This window comes from Vulpes lagopus, chromosome 22, assembly GCF_018345385.1.
Source record: "Vulpes lagopus strain Blue_001 chromosome 22, ASM1834538v1, whole genome shotgun sequence".
In the NCBI taxonomy this organism is placed as follows: domain Eukaryota; kingdom Metazoa; phylum Chordata; class Mammalia; order Carnivora; family Canidae; genus Vulpes; species Vulpes lagopus.
Window position 1 is genome coordinate 29,804,816 of NC_054845.1, and position 19,216 is coordinate 29,824,031.

At 51.3% G+C, this 19,216-nt stretch overlaps 2 protein-coding genes across 3 annotated transcripts in view; one reads left to right on the forward strand and one right to left on the reverse strand.

The window, feature by feature from the left end:
- The window catches only part of WDFY1 (WD repeat and FYVE domain containing 1), a 45,041-nt gene extending 39,654 nt beyond the window's left edge, over positions 1–5,387 (reverse strand). Inside the window, exon 1 of one of the 2 annotated variants that reach the window (XR_005985021.1) lies at positions 5,144–5,387. Coding sequence is in view for 1 of the 2 variants with exons in the window: in XM_041737249.1 (XP_041593183.1) it covers positions 5,144–5,280 (137 nt within the window). In the remaining variant the exon portion in view is untranslated. The remainder of the gene's footprint in view (positions 1–5,143) is intronic. The other variant, XM_041737249.1, reaches the window with a different exon arrangement.
- A 5,656-nt stretch (positions 5,388–11,043) lies between these two features.
- MRPL44 (mitochondrial ribosomal protein L44) lies at positions 11,044–18,758 on the forward strand. Its single transcript, XM_041736982.1, has 4 exons — positions 11,044–11,314; positions 13,422–13,890; positions 16,190–16,368; positions 18,517–18,758. The coding sequence occupies exons 1-4, from the start codon at positions 11,136–11,138 to the stop codon at positions 18,686–18,688; spliced, it is 999 nt and encodes a 332-aa protein (XP_041592916.1). The 5' UTR covers positions 11,044–11,135; the 3' UTR covers positions 18,689–18,758.
- The last annotated feature ends 458 nt before the right edge of the window (positions 18,759–19,216 follow it).

Sequence of the window (19,216 nt, forward strand, 5' to 3'; positions counted from 1 at the left end):
TACAGCACAAGTTATATTAGAAAAGGTACAAACTTCAAAAACAAAAAAGCCAAAAACCTAAAAGGAAGGAAGGATCGCTGCATTATAGCCAAACGTGATCCTAGCACGTCACACCCGCTGCCAGAACAGTCAATCGCTGATGGATACCGACTGGATTCAGTTTCTCCAAATGCGCAATAGGGCCCCCTAGTCGCACCTGGGTTCAAATCTCAACCCAATCACTTACTAGCTACTAGGCCTTGGGCAGTGACTTCAGCATCTTTGTGCCTTGGTTTCCTAGACTGTCAAAGGCCCACTGCCATCGGAGGGAGGCACACACCCACCGTCTGTCCCGTAACACTCCGGGGGCCCAGGAGAGCTGCTTCTGCGGGAAGACGGACAGACACACCGCACGGGATAAAGACTACACACGGTCCCATCTCTTCAGGTCAGGTTTTACCACCAAGGAGTTTTCAGGCCCAGTTACAAACCAACCAGCAGAACAAGCCCACCTTCGGCTTTTACAACACACTGAATCTTGGAGCTACGACAAGGGAGGTGCCTGTACTCCCCACCTCGCGGGGAACGTGAGAGGGATGCAGCCCCATACAGAGGTCCAACTCTGCACCAGGAGGGAGCACGGACTTTTATTTTATTTCATTAATTCATTTATTTTTATTTTTATTTTTTGAGAGAAGGGACTTTTAAAAGGTTTAGCCACTGTTATTTCCAAAGTACAAACTCGGGTCCTGTCACTTGCTTTGAAATCTCTGATGGTTTCTTACTGAAGTCAAACAGCCCACACTGGCGTACGAGGAAGGCCCTTCCACAACCAGACGAGGCCTTCCAGCTCTCAGGACTCTCCTGCTGCGGCCACTCAGATACCCTTTGCTCTGGTCACCTACAAGTAACCGTGCTCCCTTACTGCCCCTTGCTCTCTCCACCTGCCTGGGACAGGGATGTGCCCCTCTCCTTCCCACAGCCCACTGCTCTGTCCAGGGACATCTCCTGGGGCTGTCCTTAAACCCTGGCCCTCAAGGACATGCTCCCCTCTGTGTCTCCCCAACGCCCTGGAAGCTGACAGCACAGAGCCATCTCGTCACCAGTCTGTCCAGCCCTTCGGAAACAGATTTTGGCATCACTTGTCTTTCTACCCCACGGGTCCAGCACACAGTGTCTAATAAATGCCTGTCTGATGAATAAGGGTGGTCAGAGTTCTGCTTCCTTAATATGCTGGTTCCATCAGGTCAAGAGCCATAAATATCTATGAATCAGAAGTCAGGAGGGCAAGTGCTATAACTTTTGATCCCTGTTGTATTCCCTAAGCCTGGCACTCAATAGGTACAGTATCTCTAAATATATGAATGAATGAGTGCATGAAGGTATGAATGAATGAATGAATGAATGACTAAAGAGTACGGCACATATTCATGACAATGTTAAAGATACACCACCATATCCAACGACAAAAAACCCATAGCCACGGGCTTCCATAAATCTCATGAACTAAGGCACCTGCTAAAAAGCATCCTGCCTTCAAGGAAGCTCAAGGGGCGTGAAACACAAATTACAAACACAAGGCTTCACCCCTCCCCTGGTCCTGTCATCGGCAAGGGCCCTGCTGGGCTCCGGGGAAAACTAGGCTGATCTGAGGCTCCCCCGGAACATTCCAGTCCCCGAGCAGCTAAGTAATCACTTTCCATAAAACATTTATCAGCACTGCTCCTGGCCAGTAATCGCAAACATTCGGCAACTCACCTGACATCGTGAGTCAGGAATACGATATTTTGCTGCATGAGATAGCTAAGTTTTATGAAATGCTGTCTGCATCCAAGTTCATGATGTGCAAATATCATCATGGTGTCCTTCGCCCTTTTGCCTTTTTTCCACCTTCCCTTCTTCTCTCTTTTCCTTGCTGCTTCTGCAAAGCAGCAGCTAGGTCCTCGCAATAGCTCCTTTCCTCCTTTGAGGTCAGCTCCCTGCAAATGAGCTGGAGAGGCCACTGCCTGCTCATAAAACAACGGACTCAAAAAGCAAAACACAAAGTTGACGAGGCACCGGGGGCTTCAGGTTCTCTGTTCCCAATCAGGACAGGCCCTCAACGGTACTTCAGAAGCTCTATGCCTACAAACGGCGGGACAGTGCCGTCCGCTCTAAGGGGACACGGCAAGTGCCTGCCGCCTTCCAGAAGGCCTTAGGACTTTTGGAGTTCACCGTTTAAGAGCACTCATTGTGGGAGGAAACCCAATTTCACTGGCAAACATCAGTCATTTCCTCCAAATTCCCACCGTAAAGCCACAAACCTTTTAAACATTCAGGGCTTTAAAAACACCAAAGTTTTAAAGCAAATAATTTCTCTTCAATCCAATCACACAGCCCTGGGCAGACCAAAGAGCTGGAGCCTGGGTTGCGTTCCGGCTTCACCAGCATCTCTGTGACTCTCCAAGGGCCTCCGTGTCCTTCCTCTTGGATGAAGTGAGAGAATCGGATCAGATCAGTGATTCCCAAAGTGTGGTGGGCAAGTTGTCTTAGCACAAGAAGGAGATGACTTTAGGCGCACAGCTATGTGCTTTAGCTGAGTTGAATTCTTTGGGGCAAGTCATACTAGTTTTCCATTAATGGTGGAAAATAATGTTTTCTTTCAAAGAAAAAGCAAACCTTATAAAACATAAGTCCCCTTTAGGAAAACAACAACTATGTGATAAGTAAGAGTTCAGGTGGTTCTTGCAGCTGTAAAGAAAAAAAAAAACTGATCTAGGGACCCCGTGTTGTGCAAAAAGAGTTGTCAAGGCAGCATAAAGCAGAAGAAAGGGATGGAAGCTCCTGGAGGTCTGCGGAGACAAGGGAATCCCTGGCACCCGACCCGCGGCGGCGACCTGCCACCAGGCTCCTGGCTCCAGGCTCCGAGGCTTGGAACCGACCACAGCCAAGGGCCCAGAAGCCCTCCTCCCGCCCCAGAGGTCGCAAGGCTTTCGAGGAGCAAGCAGAGCCCCACAAAGGAGGGCAGGACAGGGATCCCAGGCTAGGCCGGGCTTTGGGGGGCACTGCCTGGAGGGGCTCAAGGGGACGCACCCCCCGGGGCGCGGCTGGCAGAGGGAGTCCCCGCCGGAATGGGGGGGCCTCCAGGATCCCAGGCTGGGGGCGGCTGGTTACTGGCTGCAGAGGCGCTGGGCAGGGCTCCCGGATGGAAGGGGCAGGGATCCGGGCTGGGGGGGGGGGTCCCGGCTGGCAGGAGCAGAGATCCCGGGCTGGGTGGGGGGGGTCCCGGCTGGCAGGGGCAGGGATCCGGGATGGGGGGGGGGGTCCCGGCTGGCAGGGGCAGGGATCCCGGGCTGGGGGGGGTCCCGGCTGGCAGGGGCAGGGATCCGGGATGGGGGGGGGGGGTCCCGGCTGGCAGGGGCAGAGATCCCGGGCTGGGTGGGGGGGGGTCCGGGCTGGCAGGGGCAGGGATCCGGGATGGGGGGGGGGTCCGGGCTGGCAGGGGCAGGGATCCGAGATGGGGGGGGTCCGGGCTGGCAGGGGCAGGGATCCGGGATGGGGGGGGTCCCGGGCTGGCAGGGGCAGGGATCCGGGATGGGGGGGGGGTCCGGGCTGGCAGGGGCAGGGATCCGGGATGGGGGGGGGGTCCCGGCTGGCAGGGGCAGGGATCCCGGGCTGGGGGGGGGTCCCGGCTGGCAGGGGCAGGGATCCGGGATGGGGGGGGGGGTCCCGGCTGGCAGGGGCAGAGATCCCGGGCTGGGTGGGGGGGGTCCGGGCTGGCAGGGGCAGGGATCCGGGATGGGGCTGGGGGGGGTCCTGGCTGGCAGGGGCAGGGATCGGGATGGGGGGGGGGTCCCGGCTGGCAGGGGCAGGATCCCGGGCTAGGGGGGGGGTCCGGCTGGCAGGGGCAGGGATCCGGGATGGGGGCTGGGGGGGGGTCCGGCTGGCAGGGGCAGGGATCCGGGATGGGGGGGGTCCGGCTGGCAGGGGCAGGGATCCGGGCTGGGGGGGGGTCCCGGCTGGCAGGGGCAGGGATCCGGGATGGGTGGGGGGGTCCGGGCTGGCAGGGGCAGGGATCCGGGATGGTGGGGGGGTCCCGGCTGGCAGGAGCAGAGATCCGGGCTGGGGGGGGGGGGTCCGGCTGGCAGGGGCAGGGATCCGGGATTGGGGGGGTCCCGGGCTGGCAGGGGCAGGGATCCGGGCTGGGGGGGGGTCCGGGCTGGCAGGGGCAGGGATCCGGGATGGGGGGGGGGGTCCCGGCTGGCAGGGGCAGGGATCCGGGATGGGGGGGGCGGTCCTGGCTGGCAGGGGCAGGATCCGGGATGGGGGGGGGGGCGGTCCTGGCTGGCAGGGGCAGGGATGCGGGCTGGGGGGGGGGTCCGGCTGGCAGGGGCAGGGATCCGGGATTGGGGCTGGGGGGGGTCCTGGCTGGCAGGGGCAGGGATCCGGGATGGGGGGGGGGTCCGGGCTGGCAGGGGCAGGGATCCGGGCTGGGGGGGGCCCCCGGCTGGCAGGGGCAGGGATCCGGGATGGCGGCTGGGGGGGGTCCGGGCTGGCAGGGGCAGGGATCCGGGATTGGGGGGGTCCCGGGCTGGCAGGAGCAGAGATCCCGGGCTGGGGGGGGGGTCCTGGCTGGCAGGGGCAGGGATCCGGGATTGGGGGGGTCCCGGGCTGGCAGGGGCAGGGATCCGGGCTGGTGGGGGGTTAGGGCTGGCAGGGGCAGGGATCCGGGATGGGGGGGGGGGTCCCGGCTGGCAGGGGCAGGGATCCGGGCTGGGGGGGGGTCCCGGCTGGCAGGGGCAGGGATCCGGGATAGGGGGGGGGGTCCCGGCTGGCAGTAGCAGAGATCCCGGGCTGGGTGGGGGGGGTCCCGGCTGGCAGGGGCAGGGATCCGGGATGGGGGGGGTCCGGGCTGGCAGGGGCAGGGATCCCGGGATGGGTGGGGGGGGTCCGGGCTGGCAGGGGCAGGGATCCGGGATGGGGGCTGGGGGGGGTCCGGGCTGGCAGGGGCAGGGATCCGGGCTGGGGGCGGGGGTCCGGGCTGGCAGGGGCAGGGATCCGGGCTGGGGGCGGGGGTCCGGGCTGGCAGGGGCAGGGATCCCGGGCCGTGTCCCCCCCCCCCCCCCCCCCCCCCCCCCCCCTCCCCCTCCCCCTCCCCCCCCCGCCCCCTCCCCGCCCGCCCCACCTGTCCTCGCTGGCGGTGATGACGCCGTCCTCCTTGGGGATGAGCAGCGCGGCCGTGACGGCGTCCTGGTGCCCCTCGATCTTGCTCAGCAGCGCGGGGCGGCTGCTCTGCGGCCTGGAGTGGATCTCGGCCGCCATGTTCGCGGCGGCGGCGGCGGCGGCCTCCCGCGGGGCCCATCAGCTGACGGCGGGCGGGCGGGGACGCGCCGGGGCCGCGGGGCCGGGCCGCGGGGGCGCCGCCGTAGTTCCCCGAGCGCTGCCGCCCGCGCCCGTATTGCCCGGAGAAGCGGCGCAGCCAAAATCCCGCGGGGGCGGGGCGGGCGGGGCGGGGCGGGAGGGCCCCAGGGGCGGGGCTGACGGGGCGGGCTCGGGGCGGGACGAGCCGGGGGAGCCTCGGGGAGTCGGCCGGGCCGGTCGGAGCCTTCGGGAGCCGGCGGGGCCGCTGCTCGGCAGGTGCGGCCTGGTCGGAGGAGGGAGCACCGCGGCGTGCAGCCCGGAGCCGGGCGGCCCGGCTCCATCCCTCCCGCGGTTGCCTTCCTTGCTGCCGACGACGGCTTCGGAGAGGGAGAGACCAGCGCTCCCGGATCCCCCCGAGGGAGGCGAGGTCACAGCACTTGCTTGGTTAAGGCGGAGCAGCCGCTAGAGGAAGGAGGAAAGCGGCGCCGGTGCCCCGGGAGCTGCCTCTGCAGCCCGGAGGCCTCCCACGGCGCCCCCGCGGCCCCACGTGAACCCCCGAAACACGGACTTGCTCAAGCCACAAACACGACCAAGAGCTGACAAGAGTGACCCCGGCCTCCTGGCCAATGACACCCGGACCCTCTGCCCAATCTTTCTCCCTCCGGACAAAATGAATGATCCCGTCTCCTGACAGCTTCCAGGCCAGTCCAGAGCAGAGGCCTTCCTTCAACTGTCTCTGAAATCATCTAATACCAACCCAAACCCCACAACAAGTCCTTCCAACCACCAACGCCCCACGCATCCCGCCATAGGCCTCCTCCTGCTGATGAGCAACCAACCCAACACGCTCATCTGTGGCTGTGGCTGGTGCCTCTGGGGCCACAGAGCATCCAAAGCTACTAAGTTGAAGGGTCATGATGAGGACCCAGAAAATCACTGACGTCGGAGACCTCCCCTCTCCAACCCACGCTCCCCTTCCACATACTGTATTATTCTGCCTTGCGAATCGCAGGATTCCAGTACAGCTATGCTGCAGAGGGGGCTATCCAGAACTTTTTAAAAAAATTTTTATTCATTTATGATAGTCACACAGAGACAGAGAGAGAGAGGGGCAGAGACACAGGCAGAGGGAGAAGCAGCTCCATGCACCGGGAGCCCGACGTGGGATTCGATCCCGGGTCTCCAGGATCAGGCCCTGGGCCAAAGGCAGGTGCCAAACCTCTGCGCCACCCAGGGATCCCACTATCCAGAACTTAAAATGTGACCAATCCAAAACTGAGTTACGGTATAAGTGCAAAATACACACTGAATTTTAAAGACTCAGTGCAGAACAAAATTTTTTAAAAAATAAGATATTTCAATAATAATTTTCATATCGATTACATGTTGAAATGATAGAATTTAGATATATTGTGTTAGATATTTTAAGAATTAATGTTACCTGTTTCTCATTATTGTCTAATATAGCTAATGGATTTTAGATTACATATGTGTTTCATGTAACTGTCGTTCATAGATGTATTCACTTATTAAACGTGTTGCACACCTACTAAGCACCATATGCTGACAAGACGAATAAGACAGGGCTCTTGCAAGGCTTTCACATGTGATGACTAGACAGGCTACTGAACGGCTGCTTTCACGTAACAAATATTTCAAGTAACAAAATTCACTGAGTGCCTGCTATGAGCCGGGCACCATTCTAAATGCAGCTGTGCTCCAAAGACACAAAAATTGCGCTACCATTAGAATGTATATTCCAATGAAAGAACCACGTAATAAAATAAATAACTAAATTACATCATATATTAGAAGGTGTTAAGTGCAGCGAAAAAAATAAAACTGTGGAGGGTGATAGAGATGATAGAGGGTATTGCAATTTTAAATGGGGCGACATGGAAGATTCCAAGATACACCGTACAATTTCGCCTTCATAGAAGGGAGGTGGTCTTGGGACCCCCAGGTGGCTCAGCGGTTTGGCGCCTGCCTTCAGCTCAGGACATGATTCTGGAGTCCCGGGATCAAGTCCCACGTCGGGCTCCCTGCATGGAGCCTGCTTTTCTCTCTGCCTGTGTATCTGTCTCTCTCTCCCTCTCTCTGTGTATCTCATGAATAAATAAATAAAATCTTTAAAAAAAAAAAAAAAAAGGAAGGGAGGTGGTCAGCACACACTCTAGAGCTTGCAGACCCCTTCAAGGCTGAGAGCCACCATGGCTCAGCCACGCCCTGCATGGGGCACCCAAATTCCGTAACTACATGAGAGCAGGATACAGAAGCCTGGCCACGTCCCTATAGCGCAGGACCCGCTGGCAGAGCTCTCTCCCAGGTTGGATGACGCCTTGTGGGGCCTGTATTGCAGCTGACTTCTCCTGCCTAATCCTGTTACATCTGCCTCTCTCCACAGCTGTGAATCCCTAATAACTATTCAGCACGCCAACCTCTGCCTCAGCATCTGCTTCCAGAGGATGCAGCCTGAGGGAAGGCCTCATGGGGAAGCTGACATTTGAGCCAACAGGGAGCATAGGGAATAAACCCCGTAGAAATATGGGAGACGTCCTCTCCTGGAGAAGGAAACAGCAAGTGCTAAAGCCCTGAGGTGAGAACCTGCCCGGGGCTGTCTAGGGAAGGCAGGGCAGCCGGTGTAGCTGGAGCACAGTGAGTGAAGAGTACAGAGAGATGAGGAAGAAGGGTCACCAGACAGGACATGTTGAGTCCTGAGGCCACGGTAATGACTTTGGCTTTTACTTTAAGTGACACGGGAAGCCAGTGGAGGACTTTGAGTACAGGAAACTGCTTTAATCTGCCTTCAGTCTTAAAAGTCATGGGTGTCAGTTGGAAGGCGAATAAGATAAAGCAGTTGAGAGGTGATGATGGCTTAGCACAGAGTGCAGGTGGTGTGAGGGCAGCAGAGTCTAGAGACATTTCTGGATGGTGGAGCCAATGAGCTTTATTGGATATGGGGTATGAAAGAAAGAGGAGTCGGGATCTGTGGGATGACCAACTGGAGGAATGGAGTGGCCCTTTTACCAAACGGGGGGAGATGTTTGGGCAAGAAGACAGGCAGTTCACTTTTGGAGGTATGAAGCTCGACGTGCGGCAGATGTCCAGGTGGAGGTATTAGCAGACAATGAGGTGCGGGAGTTTTGTATGCACAACTGAGGAGCAGAGAGGCCTATACTGAGCACAGAAGCTCCGGGTCGGAAGGGACATAAACAAGGGGATGTAAATGACCCAGACCCTGTTTTCTGGGCCTGGGTCATAGAACTGAGAAATCCCCTTAGCACCTGGTTTACTGAATAAATAAACAAATTCATGAACTAATTTTAAAAACTGGTTAATTCCTCAGCTTTGTGAGTTAGTTAGTGGTAAAAACTCCCTGAGACCCTACATTTTTGGTTTCGTAGACAATGTTCTCATTGTTGTATTTACTGAGAAACTCTCAATACAGAGACACCTCATTTTAACATAACATTATTTGCTTCAACTACGTTATTAGGTTATTTCCCCCAATAAATGGACTATTACAGAAATAACAGTCCCCTGTGCTTTCTTCTATTTATTTGATTAATGTTCAATGGATATTCTTTTTTTCACATGTAGTATAGATCATTGAAACACAAATACTAATCATGATCTTCTCTTGTCCCTTCTTAGAGAATTTGCTTCACCCAGAAATCCATCAGCTTGTTTTATGTTGTGTGCCAACCCCCTATTTCCTCTCTTCCTCCCCAAAGGGAGAAGCCTTTTATAGGCTAGGGTGAACCACTCAGATTTTCCCTTTTGAAAGGTTAAGCTATGAGACTTAAATTGAGTTGTATCATCTATCAAAGAAAAACAAGAGCTACACAATAGTTAAAAACAGATTTCAGGGCACCTGGGTGGCTCGGGCCATTAAGCATTAAGTGTCTGCCTTGGGCTCAGGTCATGATCCCAGAGTCAGGGGATGGAGTCTTGCTTCAGGCTCCCTGCTCAGTGGAGAGTAGGGAGTCTACTTCTCCCTCTGCACCCCCCCTACGCCCCCCCCCATCCCGCCATGCTGCTCTCTCTCTCTCTCAAAAATAAATACACAAAATCTTTTAAAAATAATTTAAAAAAACATTTTATTCAGGAACTATTGCAATAAGGGAAAAGAGACCTCTGTATACAACTGAGCTCAATTCCAAATACAGCATGGACCAGGGGAAATTTATAGCCATGGGGGCTGGGAGTTGTCAATGAACCTTGAACTAAGTAGAAACATCAAAGGTAAGGTGGGGGGCAGGATTCTAGCTAAACCAAGTTGACAGGATTTTCCAGGAGGCAGGCCGGAATGATCACCTAATACCTGGGGATGGTGGTTGGTGATGAATTTGATTGGAGATTAAGGGTAATCAGATACTGAGGGTAGGGGAATCCTTTCTGGACTGAATTGGGAGCCTGACTCAAGTTTGATCAAGCGGAGAATCTTTGCTAGAGCCTAACATTAGCGATTTTTTTTTTCTTTTCTTTTTTAAGATTTTATTTATTTGACAGAGAGAGCAAGAGAGTACAAGCAGGGGCAGCAGCAGCAGAAGGAGACTTCCTGCTGAGCAGGGAGCCGGATACTGGGCTCCATCCTAGGACCCTGGGATCATGCCCTGAGCCACCCAAGTGCCCCTCACATTAGAGATTCTAGCCAGGAGCCCAACCTGGGTGAGTGGGGGCAGCGATGCCTCCAAGCACAGGGGCCCAGCCAGGTGCCGCCTGGAGCCCAGGTGGTCGTGCCACTCAGGGCGGGCCTTCCCTTGTGAGCATTAGATGGAGACATTTACATCAGCAGTTTGGTAAGAAAGTCTCCACCAAGAGTGCAAGATAAAGGGGGGGAAAAGGGCTTATTCCACTGTTCTCACTTTGGTGTATTGTTTCCCAGTCCTCGTTTTGCGTGCTTTAAAGTTTGTGCTGTCAGGAGTTTGCACCTCGGTTAAACCAGCAGCCCTGGGTCTGTGGCTCCTGGACACCCGCTGGGTACCTGCTCCTGCAGCGTCTGCGGCACTTGAAACTACATGTCGACAAACAGTGTTTTCCTTTTTTATTATTTTTTTATTTTGAGCCTTTGTTTTCTTAAAATCGAGAGTGAAACAGGTTTCTGTGCTAATGAGGAAGGAAAGGTCCAAGCAACACCCCGCGCACTGCGCGCCGAGCTCCCCCGCAGGGCTCACCCCGGGGCGGAGCCTCCGTGGCCGGGGCCCAGAGCTCGCACCTGCGCAGTCAGGCCCAACGGCCGCCCCGCCCTTCGCGCTGGCCCCGCCCCGCCCTTCGCGCTGGCCCCGCCCCGCCCTTCGCGCTGGCCCCGCCCCGCCCTTCGCGCTGGCCCCGCCCCGCCCTTCGCGCTGGCCCCTCCCCGCCCTTCGCGCTGGCCCCGCCCCGCCCTTCGCGCTGGCCCCGCCCCGCCCTTCGCGCTGACCCCGCCCCGCCCTTCGCGCTGGCCCCTCCCCGCCCTTCGCGCTGGCCCCGCCCCGCCCTTCGCGCTGGCCCCGCCCCGCCCTTCGCGCTGGCCCCGCCCCGCCCTTCGCGCTGACCCCGCCCCGCCCTTCGCGCTGGCCCCGCCCCGCCCTTCGCGCTGACCCCGCCCCGCCCTTCGCGCTGACCCCGCCCCGCCCTTCGCGCTGGCCCCGCCCCGCCCTTCGCGCTGGCCCCTCCCCGTCCTTCGCGCTGGCCCCTCCCCGCCCTTCGCGCTGGCCCCGCCCAGTTCCGGGGGGAGGGGGACGTGTGCTCCCGCGACACCGCTCCGGCTGCCTTCCTTCCGCCGTCCATTGCCCTTTTTAAAAACTTCCTTTTATTTTTAACGGAGCCCTGCGATGGCCTCCGGCCTGGGGAGGCTGCTGGTACGGGGGCCTCGCTGCCTCCTGGCCCCGGCCGCCCCCACGCTCGTCCCGCCGGTTCGGGGCGTGAAGAAGGGCTTCCGCGCCGCCTTCCGCTTCCAGAAGGAGTTAGAGCGCTGGCGCCTGCTCCGGAGCCCGCCGCCGCCCGCGCGCCGGTAGGAGCCGGGGGGGGGGGGGGGGCGGCGTAAACAAGCGTGTTTCTTCCTGATCCTGTTCCAGGACTCCCGCAGAGAAAAACATCCTTATTTTATTTTATTTTATTTTTTAAAGAGTTTATTTCTGTCCCCATGAGGGGGAGCAGCAGGCTCCCCGCCCCCGGGACCGGGTCTCGCCCCGGGCCGCAGGCGGGCGCTTACCCAGGAGCCCCCGGGCGCCGAGGGGAAGGCCCCTGCCGGCTGCCGGCGACCTCCGACCTCCGACCTCCGACCTCGGGGCCCTCCCGCGCCGCCTCCGGGCGCGGGGTCCCGGCGTCCCTGCTCCTGCGGCTGCAGCCGGTGAGCAGCGACCCGCTGTGAAGTCCGCGCTCCTGGGGCGTCGCAGTCCGAGGTCCTGGTGGCCGCCTCGATGCCCCCGCCCCGCCCCCCCCAGGAGTCGAACCCGCGGGTGCGTTTATCAGGAGGGAACATACTCGCCTGCTCGAGTTCTGAGCCCTTCGAAGCAACGCCAAGTCGTCCTAATAGGCACGAGGCTGTGTCTGTGTTCACATTTCTTGGATCCTTGTGCGGTGGGTCGTGTTAAGGCCTTTATGGTCGCAAAAAAGCTTAAGGATCTATGCGGGTCACATAGGCCTTCTATGGCTCCCGACCGAGGTCTCCGTGTTTTACTGTCGGTTTTTACCGGAACGTTTTATTCGGATTTTATTGTCTTTTTTTTTTTTTTTAAACCTTTAGGCATTATTGGGGAATGATTATGCACTTTTAACGTACTTGCAGTGCTTCTAGATTATTTAGGCACTGATTTATTTATTTATTTATTTAAGATTTTATTTATTCATAGAGGCAGAGACACAGGCAGAGGGAGAAGCAGGCTCCGTGCAGGGAGCCCCACGCAGGACTCGATCCCGGGTCTCCAGGATCATGCCCCGGGCTGCAGGTGCCACTAAACCGCTGAGCCACCGGGGCTGCCCTAGACACTGATTTTTTTTTTTAATTTCTTTTTTTTTAATTTATTTATGATAGTCACAGAGAGAGAGAGAGAGAGGGAGAAGCAGGCTCCATGCAAGGAGCCCGACGTGGGATTCGATCCCGGGTCTCCAGGATCAGGCCCTGGGCCAAAGGCAGGCGCCAAACCGCTGCGCCACCCAGGGATCCCTAGACACTGATTTAAATGAGTGTTTTTAGGGGCACCTGGGTGGCTAAGCATCTGCTTTCAGCTCAGGTCATGATCCTGGGGTCCTGGGATTGAGTCCTGCCTGGGGCTCTGCAGGGAGCCTGCTTCTTGCCTGCCTGTGTCTCTGCCCCTCTCTCTGGGTCTCTTGTGAATAAGTAGAATCTTTTAAATATTTTTTTTTAACATTTTTTAAAATTTTTATTTATTTTTTATTTTACGATAGTCACAGAGAGAGAGAGAGAGAGAGAGGCAGAGACACAGGCAGAGGGAGAAGCAGGCTCCATGCACCGGGAGCCCGACGTGGGATTCGATCCCGGGTCTCCAGGATCGCGCCCTGGGCCAAAGGCAGGCGCCAAACCGCTGCGCCACCCAGGGATCCCTCCTGTCCCGTTTCTAACCGGCTTCCACACGCGGCCAGGACTTGCTGGCTTCTTTGCCTCCAGGTCCAGAACGGCAGGAGCAGCCACCTGAGCTTACGGGGGTGGGGCAGGGGTCCAAGCCGCTGGCTGCCCAGGGATCCCTAAATATTTTTTTAATACTTAAGAGATAACTGTAGAATACTTTGGTTAATAGTGTGAACCTGTGAAATTATAACTCCTATTTCATACCTAGGTATAAAGCATAATTCCATGGTAATAGCAGAAATAAAGAATCTGAAAGGTAGGGTAACTAACGGCTTAGTTTCTGATGTTGAAGAACTTCTTTAATGTGGCCGTTAGCCCAAGGGGAAAATGAATCCATGTAATATAGCAAAGAACCACAAGGAATCATCTGACTTGAATTTTAACTTTCAGAAAATCAAAGCGTGGTGTTAAAGTGAAACTCCGTCATTTTAATTTCCTTAATCAGTAAAATTGCAACACAAAGGTTTTGCGTCATTGTAACATCTTGTTTTCTTTACCATCTCTCACTGTCTTCTGTTTTACTTTTCAGTTCAGAGAAGCCCAACTGGGATTACCATGCTGAAATACAAGCATTTGGACCTCGGTTACAGGAAACCTTTTCCTTAGATCTTCTCAAAACTGCATTTGTTAATAGCTGCTATATTAAAAGCGAGGAGGCCAAGCGCCAAAACCTTGGGATAGAAAAAGAAGCTGTCCTTCTGAATCTTAAAGATAATCAAGAACTCTCTGAACAAGGGACATCTTTTTCGAAAACTTGCCTCACACAGTTTCTTGAGGATGCGTACCCAGACTTACCCACTGAAGGCGTTAAAAGTCTTGTTGACTTTCTCACCGGTGAGGAAGTAGTGTGTCATGTGGCCAGAAACTTGGCTGTGGAGCAGTTGACCCTGAGTGCAGAATTTCCAGTTCCCCCGCCTGTTTTACAGCAGACTTTCTTTGCAGTAATTGGAGCCCTGCTGCAGAGCAGTGGCCCTGAGAGGACTGCTCTTTTCATCAGGGTAGGTAATGCTTACAATGCATTAGATGAGCAGAAGGAAAAGTTTTGCTATTTCTTTGTTAATGTGATCTTAGAAGGTGATATGTGGGCTTTTCTTCCTACCAAATTCTGAGAAAGACCTAAAGGTGTTTTTTTTTTTTTTTAAAGATTTATTAGAGCGTGCACACATGCATGCTGGGGGGTGGGCAGAGGAAGAAGGAGGGAGCCCTACACAGATTCTGTACTGAACCTGAAGCGCAGTGTGGAGCTCGATCTCACCACCATGAGATTACGACTGAGCCGGAACCAAGAGTCAGTCCTAACCAACTGCATCACCTCACTTGCATTTTATTTTTTATTTATTTTTAATTTTTATTTTTTTAAAGATTTTATGTATTTATTCGTGGGAGACACAGAGAGAGACAGAGACACCAGCAGAGGGAGATGCAGGCTCCCTGTGGGGAGCCCAATGTGAGACTTAATCCCAGGTCTCCAGGATCACGACCTGAGCCAAGGCAGGCGCTCAACTCCTGAGCCACCCAGGTGTCCGTCATGTGCGTTTTAGAAACATCATTTCTTTACGCTATCTCCTTTTCTAGGGAAATAGGATTAGAATATTCAACCTACAATCCTATTGAAAGTTCTAATAATGTACTAGTAAGACCAGAAACCTGTAGAGAACAAATAGGAGGCATAGGTGATGGCCAGAAAAATCCAGACTTTTTTTTTTTTTTTTAAGATTTATTTATTCATGAGAGAGCGGGAGAGAGAGAGGCAGAGACACAGGCAGAGGGAGAAGCAGGCTCCATGGGGGGAGCCCGATACGGGACTCGATCCCCGGTCCCCAGTATCACACCCTGGGCTGAAGGCGGCGCTAAACTGCTGGGCCACTGGGGCTGCCCTAGATTTCTTTTTGTGTTCCTACTAACATCTTAGGCATTCAGATTGTTTTTCCTTCACCTTACAGTTGGTTATTCTGTATTGCAAATAAGCCAGGGATTTATACATAGATGTAAGTAACCGTATGTCTCTCGTAAGGTAACTCTGTATCTGTGCATTAAAAGATTCAAAATCCCCTACTGAGAACTTGTAAATTAAGATTTTTTTGTTTCCAGTGTAATTAACGTATATTGTTATGTTGGTTTCAGATGATAAATATTTTTTATTACCAGCTGTGGCCGAGGTCACAGAGGTGGCTGCCTGTGTTCTCCTCTAAGGTTTTGATGGTTTCCAATCTCACGTTTAAGTCTTTCATCCATTTTGAATTTATTTTTGCGTATGGTGTAAGAAAGGGTAGAGTTTCATTCTTTCATATGTTGCTGTCCAATTTTCCCAACACCATTTGTTGAAGAAATGGTCTTTTCTTCCATTGGATATTCTTTCTTGCTTTGTCGAGTATTAGTTGACCATAGAGTTGAGGGCCCATTTATTATTATTTTTCAAATTATTTTATCTTTATTTCATTTTGAGGTGTGGGGAGGGGCAGAAGGAGAGGAAGAGGAAGCAGGCTCCATCCCCACCACAGAGCCTGACGCTGGGGTTGATCTTAACACCCTGAGGTCATGACCTGAACTGAAATGAAGAGTTGGATGCCTAACTGACCCTGCCAGCCAGGTCCCCAGTCCCATACGGTCTTGATCACTGCAGCTTCGTGACATAACTTGAAGCCCAGAATTGTGACGTCTCCAGCTTTGCTTTTCTTTTTCAAAACTGCTTTGGCTAAGATTGTTTGTTCTAACTCTGAAAAATGCTGCTGGTATTTTGATGGGGATTGCACTGAGTGTGTAGATTGCTTTGGGTAGTATGGACATCTTAACAATACTTGTTCTTCCATACCATGAACATAGATTGTTTTCCCATCTCTTTTTGTCATTGTAAGTGTTGCATATTTTTCAGAGTACAGATCTTTATTACCTCTGTGGCTCAGTTTATTTCTAGATATCTTAGGGTTTTGGTGCAGTTGTAAATGGGATCTATTCCTTGATTTCGCTTACTGCTCCTTCATTATGGGTGCGTAACAATGCAGCAGCAGATTTCTGGACATGGATTTCGTATCCTGAGACCTTACTGAATTCGTCTATCAGTTCTAGCAGTTTTTTGGTAGAGTCTTTTGAGTACTCTGGTCAGAGTGTCGTGTTGTCTGCGACAACTATGATTTTTGTAATAAAACTTCCATGGAAAACTATATGGACATAAAAAAGAGCAGTACGTTTTGTCTTTTTCAGTTCCCAATAAGTCTTACAATTCTGTTAAAAGCGTACATTTATGGTCCTTTTTTTCTTTATATTGCTTTTAAAGTATAAATTGTATTTTATATGCAGGACTTCTTAATTACTCAGATGACTGGAAAAGAACTCTTTGAGATTTGGAAGGTAATAAATCCCATGGGGCTACTGGTAGAAGAACTGAAGAAAAGGAATATTTCAGCTCCGGAATCTAGACTTACCAGGCAGTCTGGAAGCACCACAGCTCTGCCTGTGTTTTTTGTTGGCTTATACTGGTTAGTAAAATTGTAATCTTAACTTCATAACATTGATTGGAAGCCTTAAAAACTGACTTTTCACAGTTGCTTAATATTAGCTCTAATTGTATTAACAGATTTAAACTCAGTCCTCTGATTATCTATTTACCACTTCCTTTCCTGTTGGTCAGTCTTAGGGGAAAGTAAGTAATCTGTGGTTTGCTCATGGTAGCTGTTGACCAACTCTGCATTGTAGAATTTCATTCATTTCAACAAAATAAGAATTTCATGTTAATCTAAATATTTCTGTAGAAAAATAAAAGTTCTGATTCATAAGTGTTAGAGATTTACCCCACTCCACACCTGTAATAGCTTCAGCTGAGCCTAGGACTGGAAAAGGAAGGGCTTAGTTGTCCATCAAAATACACAAGTCAGCCCATGTTGAGAATGTTTTAGTTTTGTTAGTAAACAGTTGGCTTGCCTGACTGAATATTAAGAGACCTAGATTAAAATTTAGGTAAGTAGTTTTCTGATCCTTATATGATGTAGGATTTTATGGAAGACATCACAATGGAGAAAATGGACAATGTTGTAAAAAGTTTAAACCTTAGTTTTAATTGAAATGCAAAGCAAAATGATGAGTTCCTCTTTTGCTTACCAGCTTTGTAAGTCTTAAACCATCCTTTATTAGCAGTTCATATACTCCTAGTAGAAGAAGAGTGGTACAGTATTTATGTCAGTAATTTGGACAGAACGCCAAGTCTTTGAATTTTTCGCGTCCTTTGATTGGTATTCGCACTTCAGGTGTGTCTCTCCAGGATGCATCACAATGTGTAAACAAAGATGTTCATTTGTTGTCACTCTTTATACTCCATACCTAGAACAGTTATTAGGACATGGTAGTCAGTAAACAGTTGTTGAACTAATAGTGTTTTTTAAAATAGACAAAAAATTAGAGATAACTTTGGTATCCAGTAAGAAAAAAATGATAAATGCCCATGATAGAATATAGTACAGCTAGGACAGGTGATGTGTTTAAAGGGTTTTTAGTGACACATGGAAATTTTGAAGAATGATCTCTTATTTTTAAACGACAGAGTTTGCCCTATTCCTATCAGTGGTTGTCTTTGGCTAGCAAGGTTATTTAGGTTTTTCCTAGATTTAACCTAAAAGTATTTTTAAAAATGATCAATTTTTAAATGATCAACATTTTGTTCTTGAAATTCACTTAGATGATTTTCTCTATTCCGTACTATTACAAATATGTATGTGTATAATTATTGTTGTAAAGTTTAATCTATATGATCTTTTTTTTTTTTTTTAAGATTTTATTTATTTATTCATGAGAGACACAGAGAGGGAGAGAGAGGCAGAGACACAGGCAGAGGGAGAAGCAGGCTCCATGCAGGGACTGGGACTCCAGGGCCACGCTCTGGGCCGAAGGCAGGTGCTAAACCGCTGAGCCACCCAGGAATCCCTCTTTGTTTCATTTCAAATTACTGCCATAGCAAATGTTTCTTAGCAAATTCCTTCCACGTTGTTTTTCTCTACCTGTGTAGTTTTGCTCATTTTTCCTTAAGTGTTCACTGTGCTACCTCAGTATCTTTTGGGACTAAATTAGAGTGGATTATAGTGTATAAAATAATGTCTTAAATCTTAGCAAGTTTTACAGATCTAAAGCTCTTAATTTAAAATATAGAACTGATTTCTCATTTGTTTTAAAGTTTAGATGAGAAACCAGAAAGGCACAATTTTTTTCCATAAAATTTTCCCTCACATCACAGATTCAAATGAATTAAAAATACTGTAGCTATATTTTTCATGAATATTTATAATAGTTTCAAGTTTTTTATAGCAAGATTTTTGTATATTCTTTAAATTTTCACCAATAGCACAATAGAAAAAACCCATAGTTACTTAGATGTGCCTTGAGTTTTTGATTTGAAGAATACTGGACCTAGGGAGTTTATATCTCTATGGAAATGTCAATACTTCTTTTCTAACTACTGTATGTAATGAATTTGCAACAAAACTGGTTAATATTAAAAAGATACTATATCCAAAGCTCTTGTGTTACTTCTGGTAGATGTTATTGCCAAAATAAGTTTTAAAAACCATAACTGATTTGTGGACTGTGTCTTATGATCACGGGTAATTTTAGACTACTCTTGTTTTTTTTTTTTCTAGTGATAAAAAGTTGATTGCAGAAGGACCTGGGGAAACGGTCCTTGTTGCAGAAGAGGAAGCAGCTCGAGTGGCACTTAGGAAACTCTATGGATTCACTGAAAATAGACGGCCCTGGGACTATTCCAAGCCCAAAGAGAATTTAAGAGCTGAAAAGACTATCACTGCCAGCTAACCTGCCAAAATTGTGGGAACCCGAAATTCGTGAGCCAGAGAATGAGATAAATGTCAAAGATGTTCAAAGTTTGGCATTTTTCATATTGTAAAGAAATGTCTTATTTCTCGTAATGAGTTCCTAAAATTAAACAAATATTTATCACATCATTGACTTTTTTTCATTTTTGTCTTGTCAAAGTCTTTTTGATGTTTTTCCAGTAAATTTTTTCTAAGGTCCTTGATTTTATTATTTTATATAACCTGTACAGTTTTATTCCTAGCTAGCTTTGAGGTATCACCATAATTCAAATATATATTTTATGTGAACTTTAATACCAATTAAAAAGTCACTTTTTTAAAAAATATTTTTATTTATTTATTCATGAGAGACACAGAGAGAGAGAGAGGCAGAGACACAGGCAGAGGGAGAAGCAGGCTCCATGCAGGGAGCCCGACGCGGGACTCGATCCCTGGTCTCCAGGATCACGCCCTGGGCTGAAGGAGGCGCTAAACCGCTGGGCCCCCCAGGCTGCCCAGAAGTCCCTCT